Source organism: Aplysia californica, unplaced genomic scaffold (genome assembly GCF_000002075.1).
Source record: "Aplysia californica isolate F4 #8 unplaced genomic scaffold, AplCal3.0 scaffold00237, whole genome shotgun sequence".
Taxonomy (NCBI): domain Eukaryota; kingdom Metazoa; phylum Mollusca; class Gastropoda; order Aplysiida; family Aplysiidae; genus Aplysia; species Aplysia californica.
In genome coordinates, this window is record NW_004797507.1 from 1015137 (window position 1) to 1034822 (window position 19686).

At 40.3% G+C, this 19686-nt stretch overlaps 1 protein-coding gene across 1 annotated transcript in view; it reads left to right on the forward strand.

Moving 5' to 3' along the window:
- The window catches only part of LOC101863904 (endophilin-B1), a gene marked incomplete in the record, with an annotated part of 38187 nt that extends 26739 nt beyond the window's left edge, over positions 1 to 11448 (forward strand). The window contains 2 exon segments of the mRNA XM_035970218.1: positions 7609 to 7807; positions 11273 to 11448. Coding sequence (XP_035826111.1) covers positions 7609 to 7807; positions 11273 to 11380 — 307 coding nt within the window.
- Between the last annotated feature and the right edge of the window lie 8238 nt (positions 11449 to 19686).

Genomic DNA, 19686 nt, shown 5'->3' on the forward strand with positions numbered 1-19686 from the left:
ATATTTTGGGAAAAAAAATGTTTAGATGACTGTGCAGGGATTCAATTTTTCTGAAATGTTAGAGTGACTTATTTAGAGAAGTGATAGAGACTCCACATGATCTTCCATTTTCGTCCAACTTTCAGTTTTCTGGTACAAAGTTCTCGTTTCTTCAAGTAAACACTTTTCTTGTGTTTTTCTTTGGCAGACCTCTTTGAATGCGTCAAAATCATGAATGTCTTTAATTTAAGAAATATATGAGAAAACTAATCGTGCTTGATAATAATATTTGTCAGTAAAGTTTAGCGGTTAGGAAAGTTATGGATATTTGACCAGTTACTTAAGCATTGCCTGTCCTGGGCAACAACGTCATTGCACACCGGACAGGTCCATAGGAGCTCAGTTCCCCCCAGTACCAAAGCCCGCTAGGTATCCATACTGAGTTAGTTAAGTGGTGAAAATGTATTAGGCCAACTGTGCAATAAAGCGTGTTGACTAGATGTGATCCAGTTTTTTAGTGGTGCTTGGTGTGGTACATGGAGTATGTAGTCTTAGTAATGTGGACCTCTCACAGAGAGCTTCTGTGTATCTTTATAATGGGCTCTACAGATGAGTTTTAGCTGTTACATTATGAACATGTGGAGTGAGCAGTGTGAGAGAGGGAGAGGAATAGAGGGTGAGAGAGATTTGGACTTTATCTAAGGTTTTGAGCTTTTATAGTTCTTTGGGGACAATTGAAACAACTAATGTTCTAGCCTTGCAGCAAGGTGACCCAAGTATTGTCTCTCTTTTTTAGGTTTAGCTTGTGTAAAAGTTTTGCTGCATTTTCGACACAATGTTGTCATATCAGTGACAAAGATTAGAGGTGTTCCTAGAGAATAGCATACAAAGGAAGGGGGGAGGAGGGAGGGAGGTCAGGACAATAGATGTTTGATAGGAAAGAAGGAGCAAACCACACCAGAGTGCCCGTCAGCCCCAGGTTTCTGTTTTTTAGAAGTCGTAAACCTTAGTCTGAGAACTTGAACTAGAATGGCAGTAGGTCTTACAAGACCTTGTGGGCTATGGCCACTTGTGAGAGAGTATCTCTATGTATTGTCAGCTGGTGATCTTGAGAAACACGAGCTGAACGTCAACATTTTCTGTGAGTCTGACATTGTCCCACACCATGCACGCCTACTCCACCGGTAGAGCCATCTTGTGACAGCACTCTCACTCATCTGTTTATTTGTATGTAAAGTCGCGGTCGTGCCAAACTTTGCGTCACTTTATAGAAGAAACCACACACTCTTCAGGCCTCAAAATTTAAATGAAGGGCTAAAGTTAACAAGCTGAAGCAAAGTGGCTACTGTTTTTTACCATTTTCACTGGATGCAGGCTACACAGTAGTATCAGTAGAAATGTCAGAATGGTAAAGTAGACGAACCTTGCGGAATATAAGTATAGTAGTTTAGTAAATTGTCGCACTTATCACGCAGCCTAGTTGCCACCATACACCTGTCTGTCCCTTCTTGTCTTGAAGCCTTGTGTAAGGTTTTCTTCCAGCTATCCATCCTGTCTTGAAAATGAAAAGAAATTTAGTCCAGATCCTTTGGTTTGTTTAAAGAGTAGTGCAACCCCTTTACAAATTAAAAGCAGCTATGCTAAAAAGTAGGCTTAGCCTATGGGTGCATTCGTGTCTTAGGATGACAGATAAATCGGTCCATCCCATGCGTTTGTATGGTCGTTTTTAAGCACAAGGGGGCTATCCCGAAAAATGCTGTTTTGAGAAAATCGAAGGTAAAGTTTGTGCCCCTTGTTCAGTTTCTTTAAAAAAGCAAGGAGAGTTTTCTCTACAACCAAACAAATATCAATGAAACGAGACTTCTCCTATAGGTAGGGCAATGTCCACTTTTGGTGTTGGTCAAGATTTCTGGAAACCCTTGAAATCTGGGTTAGCCCACTTGTCCTTAAAAGCGACCATATCTTTGTGTCTATACATCTTTAGAGACAGTTTTGATTAGATATATCTTTCAGCCTAATGGTAATGATAATACACTGTTTTCGTGAGGAAAAGTTTCCATTGTGTATCCATTTGTAGCATGATATATTTTGATATTTTTTGTTTCAAAGTATTTTGAGAAAACGTTAAGAATTTATGAGTGTGTTGTTGTTTGTTGTTGTTTTTTTGTGTGTGTGTGTTTGTTCAGATATTGGTGGTGTGAAGTGGTCCCTACATATATATATATATATATATAGAAATCGTTCATTATGTGGATGTCCTCAATTTTTTTTATTCCTTTCTTCTTTCCATCTTGCCTTTACCTCCGACTTGGTTCCCAGGTATGAGTTTGCTTTATTTGATTTTGTTTTGTCTTTTGTTTTGTTTTTGTTCCTTGCATTTGGTCATGACCTGGGATCTGCTTCTCCATACCTTTTCATTTCTTTTAATGACAGGGTTTTTTCAAGAAATTTTTCCTGTCGAATAGTCTCTATTTTGGTCTCTAAAAATGTTTTATTTTATCCCTGTCTCATTTCTCTACCGTGTGATTCTCTCTTGCTTGCAAGCTGGGTTTTTTCCTTTCTTTTTCTTCCCCTTGTTCTTGACTTTTCCTCCTTCACACAGCCCATGTATTTTCTATCCTCTTGAACTCTTGTCTTCTCCGATTTCTGGTATTTCTTTTGTGGGAGATAATTTTTATCTTTTTTTGGTGGCAATTTCACAAGCGAGCAAAGCAAAATTTCTTTCTGTTGCAATTTTTTACTTAGGTTTTACACTTGCTTTGGGTTGGGTTTTTTTCTTCCTTTTCTATGAAGATGATTCTGTTTTGTGGGTATGTCTGTGTGTGTGTGTGTGTGTGTGTATGTGTGTGTGTGTGTGTGTGTGTGTGGATGGGAAATGTGAAATCATTCTTGTCGTGATTATCCTGTTATTGATGTTATTCTTATTTTAATTTTATTGTTATTATTCCTTTTATCATCGCTATTGTTATTATTTTTTTTAATGACTGATTATCTTGGTGTCCTCCTCCTTGTTATTGTTTACCTATTGTTTCTGATCTTTTCCTCTGTGGTTGGTGGGTGCTCTGGTGTGATTTGCCCCTTCTTTTCTACCAAACATCTATCATCCTGATCTCTCCTCTTTCTTTTTTTTTGTGTTTGTTACACTCTCTTGTATAACCTCTAATCTTCGGCACTTATATGACCTTATTGTGTTACAAGTGTCGCAAAACTCTTCCTAAAATTAAAATTAATTCTTTTCCTCTGTCTTTGATGTTTTCCAATGTCCCATGGGGCTCCTCCTTGTTATTGTTAACTAATTATCTCTGATCTTTTCCTCCGTCTCTCATCTTTTCCTCTGTCTCTCATCTTTTCCTATGTCCCGTGTGGTTTACTTATTGTTTCCGATGTTTTCCTCTGTCTCTCATGTTTTCCAATGTCCCATGGGGCTCCTCCTCCTCCTCCTCCCCCTCCTCCTCCCCCTCCTTCCTCCACTTAACCCACCCGTCGTGTGTTTGCCTCGTCCACAACTGCAGCTTCAGTGGTGAGCACACAGGTGCCCTAGAGGATTCTCCCAGCACGCTCCAGCTTTAGACTCGCTCCCTTCCTCCCTCCCTCGCTCCCTCCCTTCCCGGCCAGCCACGGGTGCGTGCTCCAGGTGGTTTTGCTACTACTACTACATTGTACTACTATTAGTTGTACTGTTGTTCTCAGTCACTCAGAGTGTTAGTGCTTGACACACCACACATGTGACACACACACACACACACACACACACACACATGTCAGCTTGTTGGAGGTCTGCGCTGTGTGGGGGTGGTTGTTTGTTCTTTGCTGGGCTTTGCTACTAACTTCCTCCTTGTGTTTTATGGAAGTCTTCTTTCAAATTTAGTGTGGTTTTTATTTTTTCCAAATATATATATAATTTTTTTTACATTATTTTTTTCAACTTTATTTTATTTTGCGTAGTTCTTTTGACAGCCTGAATTCTATTTCACATTTCTATTTTTAAAAATATATACTATAACAGCCCTTACTTTTCTTTTCACTTACCCCTCCCCACTGGTCTTTGAGTGTTTGTGTGTGGTCTAGCTGTTCCTTTGGGTGTCCCTCTGGAAGCTGTGCTATTGTTGGAGACCCTCTGTGTTGTTTCTTACTTCCGACAATGTAGCAGCAGGACAATTATTTTTGCCAACACAGTTGTTGTTCACATCTGCTGAATATTCAGTTTGATTTGACGCTTTGATTTTTCTGTGTCCTTGCGCAAGTTCCATGTTTGTAGCTTTGAGGTTCGAACAGCTTTTTTTTTTTTTGTGGGTCTCTTACTGGTCTTTTGTTTGTTTTACAAATATACTAGTGGTGTTTTAGAATGGCTGCTTGGTTGTAGAAGATGTGTCTAGATTTGGTGAAAGTATGTGTCAGTTCAGCAGTGTTATATCTGAAAATGTCAAGAGCATGGGGAAAGTACTAGAATGTTAGTTAGTAAAGGAGTCAACTGAATCGCTGAACAAGTCTTTTTAAGGAGTTTTTTTTTTTTTACGTTGTCACGTTGAATATATGGTATAGGGAATTTTGGATAAATGAGAATGAAGATTGACGTTTACCACAGTCTGTTGAGGATTTGAGTCCGAGTCAGAAAGATGCAAGGATGTTGACCTTGTGGCCTGGACTAGTCTCCCAGAGCCAATCGCTGTGCTGCTGCAGCATACAATCAAAACAAACCAAAAACTTACAGAGTTACACTAGTGTTCAAATGTCTCTAGTCCTTCCAGGAATTTTGCCCATTCTACCTGATATGTTGTTTCTTGTGTTTTTTTAGAGACCGTCGCTTCTTCACCATCGGAATTATTAATTGCTCTGCGCGTAGTTGTAGCTTCTTTAACATATGTACGTCGTTTACTCTGTACCCACTTGTATCTCCCTTGAAAAAGAAATATTTACTTCGTTATCTGTCCCTAACTTTCTTTAAAAAAAAAAGAAAGAAACTTCAGCTCTTGTATGGCAGAAACTTCAACTAAAACAAAAGTGACTATTAGACACACAAGAATACTAAAAAAAATTCCCTCGCAGATTTATTTATTGCTACTAAAGGCATTTTAGACCATACTCTCTTGTAAACTGCTATTTCCGGGGTGCCTTGATAGTCAAAGCAGACTTTGTGCCGTTGAGGCAAGAGAGGTGTGCAGAGTAAGCCTGATTCTCCGTTTGGACTTCTCTATTGATATCCACCCTTTGGCACTCATATGACCTTGTGCAGTTGCGAGCGCCTTAAAACCTTACTAAAACAAACCAAAACTATTTTGTCTTTTTGTCTGACTGAACCAACGGTCCCACTCATGATTTGGATGGTTGGCGGAGAGAAGGGAGAGAGATAGCGAGATGACAAAGTGAAAATTGTGTAGTTCACCATCGCACCAATGCACAGACTTTAAGCTTGTTGCACACCTTTTCATTCTCTTGAACACTTTTGCACCATAGTGAACTCATAGAACATGACTTAGTAGAGGAGAGAGAGAGACACCAAAGAGGGACAAAACTGGGCAAACCAAACCTTGGATTTTTCTAAAGCTAGTCTGTCACATTTCAGCAGCATAAAGAGTCTTGGAAATATGATGGAATACTTCAGACATTTTTGTTTCTTGTTTGAGAATGTGTGTTCCCCCTTTATGTGAGCAATATTGTAGTTGTTTTATTATTGTGTTTTTTTTCTAGTTATTACCTGTTGAGATGAACTATGGTGTAGATCTAGATCTAGATCTAGTATCCTTCTTCATATTTACAACTTTCTTCTTCTTATCGTGCTATAACAATTATATGTTTAGTTTCTGGTGTGTCGGTGAATGCTGTCATGTCTGTCTCCTGCACCTTCTACTTCTACCTCCTGCCAGTGTTGCGCTGATTTACCAGTCGTCTGTTCCTGGTGAACTACGTCAAGTCATCATGCTGTTTCTCCAAATTCATCTTGCCCATGTCTCCTTTTTGCCATCCTCTTCTTCTTTTTCTCATTTTTTCTTTAAACGGACGTCCCAGTCTCTTGTGTTAAGGATTCTGTTCTCCGCGGGTGCTCCAGGCTCCTGTAGAGTTCTAGGTTTCCCTGCTGAGGGTTGTTGGGCCAATATCTCCTTATTCTGAGTGCCTTGAGCTTTATGGGTAGGTTTGTAGTAGATGGTTTCCTGTGCCATCCTCTTTTAAGAAAACTTTTCCTTGACGTTTATATGACGTTTCGCAGTTGCGAGCACCGTAAAACCTCACTAAAACTAAAAAGAAAACTTTTATTCAGTGTCTCATTTCTCTCCTCTTTTGCATATCCTATTTAAATTCCTGTTTTTTTTATATTTTATCCTTTTTTTCTTTGGGGGGGGGGGGGGTGGATTAAGGTGTCAGTAGTGCGTCCTTTTGACCCTGTCTTGTCATCTCTGCTGTGTGTGTGTGTCTCATGTACTTTTGCTTGTCTAGAGGAAAAGACGGCAATTTTTTACCTGACCTCTTGTAACCACAGTTCCAGTTGTTGGGATTTTTTTGTATTTCATTTTCATTTTCCTTTGCCAAACGTACCCATTGGTTTGTTGTTGTTGTTTTTTTAAAGATGGGTTTTATAGTCTCTTGTCCTTGGTCTGCTCTTTAAGTTCCTTGGTTGTTGGGCCTCTGAGATGTCTCTATAACCTTATTGTATTGCAAGTGCCGTAAGACTCTTACTAAAACTGTCTCTAAGTAAGTATGTGTGTCTGTAGCTGCGTGGAGAACAACACAGCAGGTGGTTGGAGGGCACCCTCGGTAGTGGTAGGTCCTACTTCTGTACTGTTCCTTCCCTCTTTTGTTTGCCCTCTGTGGTTCTGTCGGAGTCCGGCGTTAAATTTGGAGGTCCTGCCTCTCTAAATGAATGGCCAAACAGTGTTGAAAAGGACGTGAAACGGTTACATGGACAACTGTTCCTGATTGTCTGAGTTGCTTTTTCGCTATCTCAGAATTACAACGTTCTTCTTGATATTTTTGGCCCTTTTTGAGTTTCTAAGACCATGAGGTCAGAAACCAAATGTTTTCTCTGCTCTATCAAAATCATAAGATTATTCTGAGTCAATATCAAGACATTCAAAGAATTGCATTCGAAAAAGCCTGACATGTTGTGAGACTGAAAATCTTTGACATCAGATTTCTCAAAACTAGGTACTGAGCAGATAGAACTTTGTAATTCAAAAGTAGCTTTTTTGTCTCTGCACTAGGCGACCATTGTGGTGTCAGTATGTTCCTCTCCTTACTGAAGCTAAGTGGATGGTTGGAGGGTGCCCCTGGTAGGTCCTATTTCTCTAATTCCCCTCTGTTGTTCCCGTCTGTCTGTCTGTCTGTCTGTTTGTCTGTCTGTCTGCCTGCCTGCCTGTCTGTCTGCCTGCCTGTCTGTCTTACTTTTTCCCCGGCACTAAATGACCATTATTGTGGGTCATCAATGTGCTTCTCTTCTCTCAAACAAACAAACAAAACCAAAAACAAACTGAAACCCAAAAAACCCCAAACAAAACTTGAGAGTGAGAGCAGCGTGGTGGGTGCTGTGCTGTGCTGTGCTGTACTGTGCCGTGTCCTGGTGGTGAGCTGAGCTGTCCTGAGTGACGTGACCTGACCGCAGCTGTCTTGTCTGTCTTCCCCGCGTTGTGTCCGCAGCTACACGCCGGCCTCTGCTCCCCCCTCCTACACCAAGGACGCAGGCAGTGTGTCCTCCAGCCTGAAGGCCCCCCTCCACCCCAGCGCACCGCCGTCCATAGAGGTGACCGCCCCCACGCCAACAGAGAAACGACAGGCCAAGGCGCTCTATGACTATGACGCCGCGGACAGCTCAGAGCTGTCCTTGTTGGCGGACGAGGTAAAAAAAAATGACAGACACACTCCCCTCCCCCCACCCCCTCCAAGCTAACCGGCCTCGAATGTACCCCTCCCCGAGCTTCCCAGCCTTGAATATATCCTGCGCCAAAATTACCCGGAAAACTACGTGACCTTGAAAATACCCCTCCCCTAAAACAACCTGGCCTTGAAAATACTACTTCCCATAACTACGTGACCTTGAATATACCACTCCCCAAAACTAAGTGACGCTGAAAATACCCCTCCCCAAAACTACCCGGCCTTGAAAACAACGCCCATCCGCCCTTTATACTCCATCCTCCCTCATCCCCCCTACCCCCATAGAGACAGACTGCATACAGTGTGTTGCTCTTCATATCTTATTAACAGCATGGGGAATGATGGCTGCACAGGGAGGGAGGGACAGTAGGCCCCAGAAGAAAGAGAGACCACGTTAGCTGTGTCTGTTGCACTCTAGGTTGACTCGGAAGAAAAAGTTTTGTCAACAACACCTTTGATCTGGAGGGGAGCAAGCGCAGAGGGGAAAAAAAAGGAAAATTTTACTTAAAATTCGAGTTCTGCTCCTCTTCCCTCCTTCCCCCCATTCCCCCCTCCTTTTTGCTGTGTTCAGTCTTCCAACGAGCTAAAGTGAAACTGCCTTCTCCTTCATAAAAGTCAGCTTCCATCTTGTATTCTTATAATTATTGAGTCTTCAGGCAAAGCTCTACCTCCCTTCTTCCTTCCTTCCTTCCTTCCCTCTCCCCCCCCCCCCCTCCTCTTTCCCTTCCAGCTTGTTTCAGTATGAGCTCTTCTGTGTCCCATGTTGTGGCCTGCCAGTATGTGCGTGTGTGTGTGCAAGTCTTGCTCCATCGGCTCACTGCACGACTGTCACTTTACTTGTTGATAGGCCACTTTACTCGTGGTTGCTGATATTCCAACTTCAGCATTTTAAAAAAAATTTTTTTAGAGACATAAGCGAAGTTACTACTCGGAAAGAGTTAAGAAAACACAAAAAATGTCCTGTTTGTCTTCTGTCTCAAAGCTCAAATATGTTGTGAAACTCACTGCCTCTCATCTCGTCATGAGAAACAGGGCTGTTTTGTTAATAAATGTGGATTACTTTTCCCCCCCAGTTCATTCTTACTTTTTATTTCAAAGAAAATTCTTTTGATCAACATTAATAAAAGACAAAACAAGTCAGTGTTTTCTATGCAGTTTAATTTCATTCGCTTTTACTTGGTTTGAATATTGGTTTCTGTGGATGTAATGTAAGGTTTGCTTTCTAACTCACAGCATGTTTGCATGAAGTCCATCATTACACTATGAGTGTTGAGCGTGCAGCTTGTATAGTGGAGGAGGCGTTGCTTAGCTGCAGCATGATTAGGCTTTTGACTCTTTTGATTTTAATATATCCCAGTCACTTTGTACTGCTGTAGTTTTGTGTTGTATGTGTGTTGTGTTAGTTTTCCCCCCTCGGTGGTCGATGTCAGATAATACCGTTAACCGTTTACTGTTTACTCGACACGTGTTTTTTGTTTGCATGCGTACTGTTACTTAACAATATTATGGTATGACGCTAAAGATTAATCTCTAAGACTGACCTGTTGGATGCAAGCGTAATTGAAGTACCTTTGATCTTTTTGTTTTACTGTGGTAAACAACTTAGTAGGTTTTAAAAGAAAGAAAATATGATGTAGAATAAATTCCTTTTTTTTCTTTTTTTTAATAAGAATTAGAAGTTGAAGTTCTGAAAGAAAAAGATGGGTTCAAGTTTTTAAATTTTGTGAATAATTCATGCTTCAAAAATGTTAAAGCTTTTGGTGAGTAATTAGTGATAATGCCATTCGTTTTGAGCAATTATCCTATAAACAGGCAAGGCGTACAAAGGTATATTATATTCAAATTACATTGTGTTAAGATAAGTGATGCAATCTTTTTCCCTGAGTGATTCAGAGTTTAGAAAAAGCGTCCATAGCATGTCGCCTGTTGTCAGAATGAAAACCTTTTTGCCTGTTGAAATAATTGAAATATTTGTACTGAAAAATCTCCCAACCCTTCACCAGCACATTGATTTTTAAAATCATTTTTGCCTGACTTTTTGTCGCTATCAACTTTGGTAAGCCTGACTGCTTCTCCTTTGCTTGCACACCTACTGTTTTGCCACTTTATCAGCTCATGCTCATGCTTTTTTCCTTACCTTTCTGATGTATTTTACTCTATGCATAATTGACTCTCGTGTGCTCATCACATAACTTTTTGTATCCAGAATGTGTTAGAACTTTGAAAACAAGGCTTGGAAGATCTTCCAGCCGCCTTATTTTGTTCTGTCAGCCGTTGAAAAGAAAATTATTTGCCTCACTCCTACCGTATTTCTGGCCCTACTATAATCTTTTAGAATTAAGTTAACTGACTGAAATATTTTTTTAAATGGTATGAAGAATTGTATTATAAATGACATTTAGATTCGAAATTGAAGGGCTAAAAGTCCACATGTTTTGCTTGTGAAACAAATGTTCTCTGAATTCCGTTCTCTCTAATAATGTGTTTGAATTTATCATAAGAAGGAAAAGGAAGGAAATTTTTGTATAGTTAGAAAAATGGAATAGCCTTGTGTGGTCAATCAACATTTGAAAAAGATTTGACAAAGACATATTATATATATATATATCTGTGTGAGAATGTAACTGAAAGCAGTGGAGCCTTTTTTCTGCAGCTGCAAGTTTATCGAGCAAAGTTTCTTTTACAAGTAATAACGAATGCATTTTGGTTATCAGTCAACATAGCTGCCAACCAGTGCGTTGAAAGCATATTTTATACATTTTTAAAGGTCTCAGTACAGAAGCCCTTTTTCTTGTTGGAAAATTGTGTCGCGACGTGGTGGAATCAGTCGCTCATCAATTTTGGGGCATATGGAGTTATTGGTATTGTCTGAAAGCTTATTCACGTGCTTTGCTTTCTATGAAAAAAATACCCATCTATCTTAAATAGAAGTTGAAATATTTGCTATTGAAGGAGGTGAAGGTAGCTTGGTTTCAGAAGTAAAATGGCTGCCAAAGTTTTGTAACTCTTCTATGGTTTGAGAGACCTTAAAAACTGAAAGTCTTCATATTTTGTGCCATTAATCAACGTTTTTCAATAAAATTCACATGATAAATTTTTTTAATATGGACATTAACAAGTGTTGAGCCAAAAAAATATTTTTTTACGTGACAATTGACATTCTGGAGAAAAGATTCTTCGTCCTCCCCCACCCACCCACCCCCCCTTTTCTCTCTCTCTCTCTCACCCCCTCACTCTCTCACTCACTCACTCACTCACCCACCCCCTTTTTCTCTCTCTCTCTCTCTCCCCCCTTGTGGGATCCAGCTTATCATGGTGTACAAAATATGCTTCTCTTTACTCCAACAAACAAATTTAAGTGTTTTGTTCTAATTCGTCCTCCCCCACCCACCCCCATTTTTCTCTCTCTCCCTCTCGTGGGGTCCAGCTAATCATGGTGTACAAAGTGCAAGGCCTGGAGCCCGACTGGCTGATGGCGGAGCGAGGCTCACAGAGGGGGAAGGTGCCTGTCACTTATCTCAAGGTCTTGGAATGAGGACGGAGCTGCCGATTACAGCGGGGGGGATGCTTCTTGGGAGTCGGGGCTTTTTTGTTTCGTTGTTTTGGGGGGAGGGAGGGGTTGTTTTTTTGTTTTGCAATTTTCTGGGAACCTTTTTTTTTTTTTACTGGTGGAAGGGAAGGGGGTGGATGGGTGGGTGGGAAGGGGGTGGGGAGTTTATCTTTTCGGTTCTACGCTTTGCATGCAATATTTCACCTTACATCATAATTCCTCCTCCTCCTCTTCCATGAACTTGCAATTTTTAAATTTTTCAATAAATGATTTATGTTACGCTGCTTTACGTTTGTGATATGGAAGGGAGATACCAATCCATCTGATTATAGCTTGAGGGGCTGAGCGCTAAAGATACTTTTTTTTGTGCTTGTGGCCCCTGGTTTTTGAGGGGTCTTTGTTGAGTGGCGTGAAGTTTGCAAAGGTTGAGACACGCGGTCAATCAGTTCCCTCTCTCTCCCTTGTGTGTTCAGTCGAAAAAGAATACTCTTTTACTCCATGGTATGTGTATAGAGCAGATGTTATATATATATATATATATATATATAAAATGTGTGTAGAATGTGAGGAATGCCCATTACCATTTTGTAGGATGAGTATTTGTTGGAGCACATACGCCTTTGTAATGTAGCGAAGTCATCTCGTGTAGTTGGGAATTTCACGTATTTTGTCGTATGTCTTTTTTATGTGTTTTTTGCACCACACAAGAGACTGTTTGATTGGGAAATGTTTACTAACACACGGAGGCTTCATGACCAGATGGCTTTGATGTGTCCTCCATCGGAATTTTTTCTTTGGCTGTTTTTTTGTTTGTTTTGTTTTTGTTTGTTGTTTTTTTTAAAGTAAACTGCTTATCCAGATTCAGTGAGTGTTGTGAACAGAATCTGATTGTTTGTAAAAGAGTGGCGTTGGTGGTCTAGTGGTTAGGCTGCTAGACTCGTAACCATGAGGTTGCGGGTTTGGGGGTTCGAGCCTCAGGCCTGACGTTGTGTCCTTGGGAAAGGCACTTTACACAAATTTTCCTCACTTCACCCAGGTGGGAATGGGTACCCAGCCATAGACAGCGAAAGATCTTGTCAGTACAATAGTGTTTTTGCGCCTATAAATGGCCGCTTGCTCTGTATGCTTTTCAGGAAGTTGAGATTGTTTCAGAAAGTTATCAGGTCTGCTGGGGTAATGGTATTAGATTGTAAAGTGCATAGAGCTTGCTGTTGAGCGGGGATTTGCGCTATACAATGGCTATCTATTATGTATAATTATTACTATTATTGTTCCTTGGATTTTGGCAATACTGGTACCCACTTCCCATTAGGTGTCTGTTGAACCATGTTGTTTGTTTTTCTCTCGTAGAAAAGTCTGCGCAGAATCTGGAGCTGCAAAATGATCTCTCTCTCTCTCTCTCTCTCTGTCTCTCTCCTTCACCAATGTTATCTCACAAATCCTATGCCTAATCAACTGCTGTGACAATGTAATGGGGCCACAAATTATTTTCCTCTAATCTGTTTTCATGATATGTCATTGTTGTGCGTCATGTGTGTACACGTGAAAGTCGGATGTTTCTTCTAGAGCCCGACCGTCGCGTCGAGTCCTGCTTCCCTCGTCGCACCGTAGCGCCATATGTTTCAGCCCTGTGAGAAGTTCTTCTGAAAGTGTTGTTGTTGTCGTTATTACTTTTTGGAGTTGTATTTGCAGTCCGCTGACACTTTCTTGTTAATATTGTTGGTGAACCTAAGTTGTGGGTGGTTGACGGGTGCTGTGGTGTGGTTTGCTTCTTCTTTCGCTTCTTCTTTCCTGTCAAACATCTATCGTGCTGTAGAATTCTCGCTGAAGCAGAGATATGTGGGAGTTTGTATTGAATTACCCATAACAACCGTTTTGGTTTGGGTTTTTTCAGGATTTTAGCTCGGTCGATGAAATTTCCAAACTTTTCAACTTAGGAAAGAGACAATGCCTAGTTCATCTATTGTGTCAATCATTTGTATGAGTATGTACATTGTGTGATATGATGCTACGGTATGCAATGTGCGTCCAGCATTATTTGTGTAGTTGTTTGCAAGTGGTTGTAGTGCCCTGTGCTGTGTTCATGAAACGCTCACACTCGTCGGCTGTGGTCTCAGACTTTGGAGTGGTCCCCCCTTTCGTAGAGCAAGCTGTAGCGTATTTTATTGCATGCTGTTGATAAAAGTTTTTCACTCTTCCGGTAGAGCATGGTGCATTCATTTCCCTTTGTAACCCAGCCTATTTGCTCCTTCCATAGTAGCCTTATCCCGTATTGTTTCATATTATTGTTCCCAAATTTGCTTCTTTTTTTTTTCTGAGGGTTTCGTGGTAGTTGAGGGTTGTTGTGTGGTAAGTTGTGGCCTGCAGAGTTGAGGTTGTGTTGGGCTGTCGACCGGGGCACTGTTGGCGCATTGAACTTGAGGGGGTCTTGATTGTGGGGAATTATATTGCTTGAATGCCACTTGCAACGCTGTTAGGGGACAGTCTATTTTTCTGCCATTCCAGAAGCTCTGATATCTGGACTTTGTATGAGCTGTGCAGCAATTATTGTTCTGCTTTTTGTAGACATGACATACTGTCGCTTTTTAGGACAAGGGGGCTATCCCGGAAAATGCTGTTTTGAGAAAATCCAAGGTAAAGTTTTTTACCCTTGTTCAGTTTCGTTAAAAGACACGTAGAGTTTTCTCTATACTATAACCAAACAAATATACTCACCAATGAAACCAGACTTCTCCTATAGATAGGGTAATGCCAACTTTTGGTGTAGGTCAAAATTTCTGGAAACCCGCAAAATCTGGGTTAGCCCGCAAGTCTTTAAAAGCGACCATATATATATATATATAAACATATATGTTTTGAGGATGAGGTCGGAGAAGTCTTGGTCTGTGCGGCTAGGTGGCCAGCTCTTTCTCGCTCTGGGTTTTTTCCCCCCCTCAACGTTCTCTTCTTCCACCCTCAAAGGTACTAACCTTACCCACGCTCGAGATAAGGAACAAGCAAGACGGTCTTTAAAGGAAGCTTTGCGTGCTCATGACAGCTTGGATTTCAGTGTTCAGCGAAATGTCAGAGTAGCAGGTTATCCAGCAATGTGCAGATTTATTTGTTATTTTTGGGCACAGAGCCTCAGGAAAGAAAGCCAAACATCGTAAATAAGTTGAGTGCCCTGTGCCTTTTTATATTTCAGAAAAAAAATGCCCGTGATATGTGCATATCCTAGAAAATAATTTGAAGGGATAATGTTTTGTCAATAATGTTACCTAACAGATTTTCTATCTAGTCTTATAATATATAAAAGTTTCAATGTCGATCATATTATGTACTTTGCTGAATCCTTTCTTGAAAGACTGCAGGATTATTTCCCGGCTCTGTTGTCGCTTGGTGAGTGGTGGCGTCTGGTGATGAGACGGTCGCTGAGTCGGATGTTGCTCTGCCGGTGGGCTGTTCACAACGTTGGGCTATGCTGACACTTGGTCGTCGACGATAATGTCATTGCTCATTCATGGATAGTCTTCTGTTATGCAGGATAGGCCTACTTATCCTGTTAGGTTTTTCAATTAATTGAAGAAATTATGGTATATGTTGTGGTAGTAGATTGATTCGGGGATTTTTTGCAGCCAAACATAAACATTTTTATTATATTTATTTAGCCTTTATTTTTCTTCTATCCTTATGCTACGTTCTTCATGAACTGTTGTATGTGAAAGTGGAGCACAGGTGGGTGAGATTTGAATGAAAATTATTATTCTTTAGTTGGGACTGACAGACTTTGATTGAATTACAAATAACCCTTGATGTAGACTCTCAACTCTGAACCAGCCACTTGCTCTGTAGAGACTGTGAAGTTTGAGAACGTAATGAGCTCTTGCTCCATGTGAGGGAGCAATTCTCTTTTTTTTTTTTATTCCCCAAAATCTTTGAAATCTCTGATGTTCCAAAGCTTTTGTTCCTGTGGCTTGTAGGACATTGTGGTCCAGATTTATGGACACATTTTCGTACAAGTCTCCTTTTTATGCAAAGTGGTGAATTCGAGAAATCTTTCTTGATGAAACATTATGACCATGCCGTTTGTAATTTTATGCTATTTTGTGAGAAACATGAGGAGTCTACGAAGTGTAGGCCTTCTCCAGAAAAATCACGTAATCTCTTTCAGTAGCCTTGTCCGCATCCATGATCCACAAGATCCGTGTAGTGTGTTTTGTACTACGTCAGCTGAGGTTAGTAGACAAGAGTTGTCTGTGGTGTTGTTGATGGTCCAAAGTGTTGTGCAGTAGTTAGTTTGCCGCCCGCAGAATGGCCGCTAGTGTCTGGTGGGGGCGTTTTCCTTCAACATCAACATTGTCTAGTTACCTCTGCTCCTTCCCAAGTCTAGAGTGATCGTGTTGAGGTCAAAAGCCGCTTTCTTTTTTTTTTTTTTTTTTTTTTTTTTTTGTTCTGCCATGCCAGGCCAGTTGCAAGCACTTTTTTTTTTCTTCTCTTTTTTTTTTCTTCTCTTTTTTTTTTCTTCTTTTTTTTTGTTTTCATTTGAAGATACAGCAACAACAGTGGTACTGGCAGAAGCGAGGTGCTTGATAGTGGTGTGTATACACTTATGTGTGTGTGTGTGTGAGTGCATATGTGTGTGTGTGCACTTTTGTGAAGAGAAAGGGAAAGCGAGATAGAGGAGATGAGACAGCAAGAGAGACACTGAGGAAAAAAATTAATCTGAAATAACAAAGAATGAATTTATTGGGACAGGGAGAATAGGTAGTCCTTTGCTGAACAGAGGAAACATATTGTCTCTCGTGGTTGCCTGCGAGACAAAAGAATGGGATGGGATGGAGAAGCCATTAGGACAAGACTATGCACACAGACCATTGCCTCCATAGACTTTGTGGGGAAAGAACATATAATGTGTCACGACGCGGTGGAATCGGGGACTCGTCAATTTTTGGGCTTGTAGAGTTATTGGTATCATCTGAAAGCTGATTTATTTGCCTTGGTTCTAATGAAATAAATTTCCATTTGTCTTGAATAGAACTCAAGATATAAATTTGCGATTGAAGGAAGTGAGATCTTCTGGTTTCAGTTGTGAAATTAGCGAGAAAATGGCTGCCAAAGTTTGGTAACTCCAATAGCTAAAGAATTTTTGAAAAATTAAAATGACATTTTGTGCCTTTAATCGATATTTTTTAAAGTAAAATTTACATTCAAATGTGTTTTCATATGGGCATAAAAGTGGTTACGGCAAAGCACAAAACTTCAATAAAAATGTCCAGACTGGCAGAAAAATGCTTTTTTTCAGATTTTGATGAGCGCCTGATTTCACTACTCTGCCTCATATATGTTTTATACTGTAAGACTGACGGCTCTCTGGACTGAAACCACTTGCAGCTTACAGCACACAGCTTGCTTTTTTTTTTTCCTGTTGGAGAATTCATGATGTATCTCTTCTGCTTTCATATAATTCATAAAATTGTAAACTGCTGTGGAGTCCGCTTAAACTGCAATCTCGGGACCGCCTGATTTTCTTCGTTTCGGCCAAACTTTTGGATGAACCATGTTTTGATTTAAGTGGATTCCACTGTAGTGTTCATGTTAGGAATAGGTCTGTTGAAGTTGGTTAAGACATATTATAGAACCTATAATATAACTATAACATCAGCTCAGAACTCTTTTGTCCAAAGTGCTTTTGATCTAAATAGTTTTGAGGCGAAGATATATATATATATATATATATGGAAGTCGCACTCAATTTTTCTACAACTGCTGGGAGTGTGTTATGTCTGTGTGAATGTAAAAAAATCCATAGCGTTTATTTCCTTAATGAATTCCCACAAATAGGAGGAGACAAGCTTTGATTTGCTGCACATTGGGGTGTCATGAGTTCATTTGTGATTTGTTGTTGAATAATACTCTTCATGACGATGTTTTGTTTTGCGTATGGCAGGGGCAGTATCTTCAGAGCATGCTCAGAGTAGATGCTTCAGTATTCAAGTATTAATAGAAGCCTTTTACTACATACAAACCAAGATGTGAACACGTGTCGCCTAAGGCAATTGAGATGGGAACACGCGGGAACACGTGTCGCCTAAGGCAAATGAGATGGGAACACGCGTCGCCTAAGGCAAATATGAAATGGGAACATGTGTTGCCTAAGGCAAATGAGATGGGAACACGTGTCGCCTAAGGCTCGCCTAAGGCAATGGAAACACGTGTTGCTTAAGGCAAATGAGATGGGAACACGTGTCGCCTAAAGCAAATGAGATATGAACATTATGTTGCCAGTGGATTCATTCTGGCAGAGTAAAGTCTTTCCCTGTGCTCTCTTATGCTACTCTGAAAAATGTTGGAGCGGGGGTTGGAGGGTTTACAAAATTGGAAACGAGGATTCTGTTTTCTTAGAAAACCTGCTGTGGTTCTGACACAAATGATGATTTGAAAACTTTGCTTTCCTTTGTCAGTAAAAATTCAAGTTTTATTAGACCTTTATGTGATCTACTAAGCGGCGTTTAAACTGATGTGGTGAGACAGTCGAGTAACTTTAACTATGCAACATTGTGGAATTTTTTGGTTTTAAGTTATGGGTTAAGGATTCTCAACAAAAGCTTTCTGACTGCGGCAGTATTAATCCTCTGTGAAATGTGCTCCTTTATGACGACGATAAATTCCTTTTTTGACTGGTTCTGGTGTTGAACATCGGCCTTGTGCTGATAGTGATATATATTTAGTGTCCATTTATGCTCTTTGTATTTGTCCGTCTACAGTATGAAGGGATTTAATACTTGTGAGAAAGGTGTTGAGAAGGCTTTGGGAGAGACAGACAAGCAGAGACACACAGACAGACAGACAGACAGAGACAGACAGACAAACAGACAGTTAAACAGGCAGACATACAAACAGACAGACAAACAGGCAGACAGACAGAGAGAAGAAGAATATAAAGATGGACGGACAGACAGAAAAAAAGGGTTAGGGAGAGGGGTGGGGGAGATAGAAACATATCTTTGTGATTTGCTCGATGCTTACATGAAGTGTTAAGAGAGAGTGTGTTGTCCATGTGTGAACTACAGTGTAAATGGAAACTCCACATTCGGTTAATTATCCCCTCATGTTTCTTGGAAATTTGCCATTATTATTAATTTGTAGCTCCTTTATTATTATTTTATTTTGTGGGAAGCATGTGCGCACACATATTTGCACAGTAGCGCACACTCATTCATTCACTCATATTCATTCATTCATTCTCATATATTTACATACACACGCTGCTCCACACTGACACTCCTATGCACATGCATCCGCGTTCAGTACAGATTCACACACACACACACACACACACACACACACACACACACACACACACACACAAACACACACACACACACACACAAACAAACACAACACACACAAAACGTATTGTGCACACGTGTGTAAATACGCACTTACACTGCAAGAAGACATTCAGAAAAGTTGCCAGCGATGTGATGCCTCTAGGGATAAGAATGTTATTTTTTGGGTTTTCTGCCCATTGCTTTGTTTTTGTTTTGTTTTGTTTTATTTTGATTTGTATATTTCTTTTTTTTTCCTCATTTTTTTTTTTCACACAATGAGTTTCATTGAGGTTATCATAATTCTGTTTATGATCTCTCTGACTGCAAATAAAGGAACATGGTACGTAAATTCCATCATCTACATGATCTGTTTTTTTAAGTACTTGTTTTTGGTTACAAATTGCATATTGCCCAATACAGTCAAACCTTTTATGTTTTACTAACAACCACCTGTCCAAGACAACAAGACAATCACCTGTACAGACACCCCCCCTCCCCCCACACACACACTCTTGTTTTTTTTGGGTGTTTTTTGTGTTTTTAACTATGGTACATGAAAATGACTAAGAAAACAGTGCACTTTACTCGTACTCTGGTGTGGTTGCTTCTTCTTTCCTATCAACAAACATCTATCGTCCCTATCTCTCCTCCTTTTTTTATGTATGTTGTTACTCTCTGTTACAAATTAATCTATTCTTCGGCACTTATAAAGTGATTATGACCTTATTGTGTTGCAAGTGCCGTACAACTTACGTAAACTCACCTTCCTCAAAAAAAGGACGAGGCATCGTGGAGCATGTTGTCACCTTGTACTTGTCGGAGCCACCTGAAGAGTGCCACTGGCGTCTGTGCTTTAGTCTAATACTAATAGATGGGGCTCTCTTGGTCCAGAGGTTACGGTGTTCGCCTCTCATTCAATACCGGTAGGTTGTAGGTCCCGGGTTCGAAGAGAACAAGCAAGAAAGCTGTATAGTAATAATA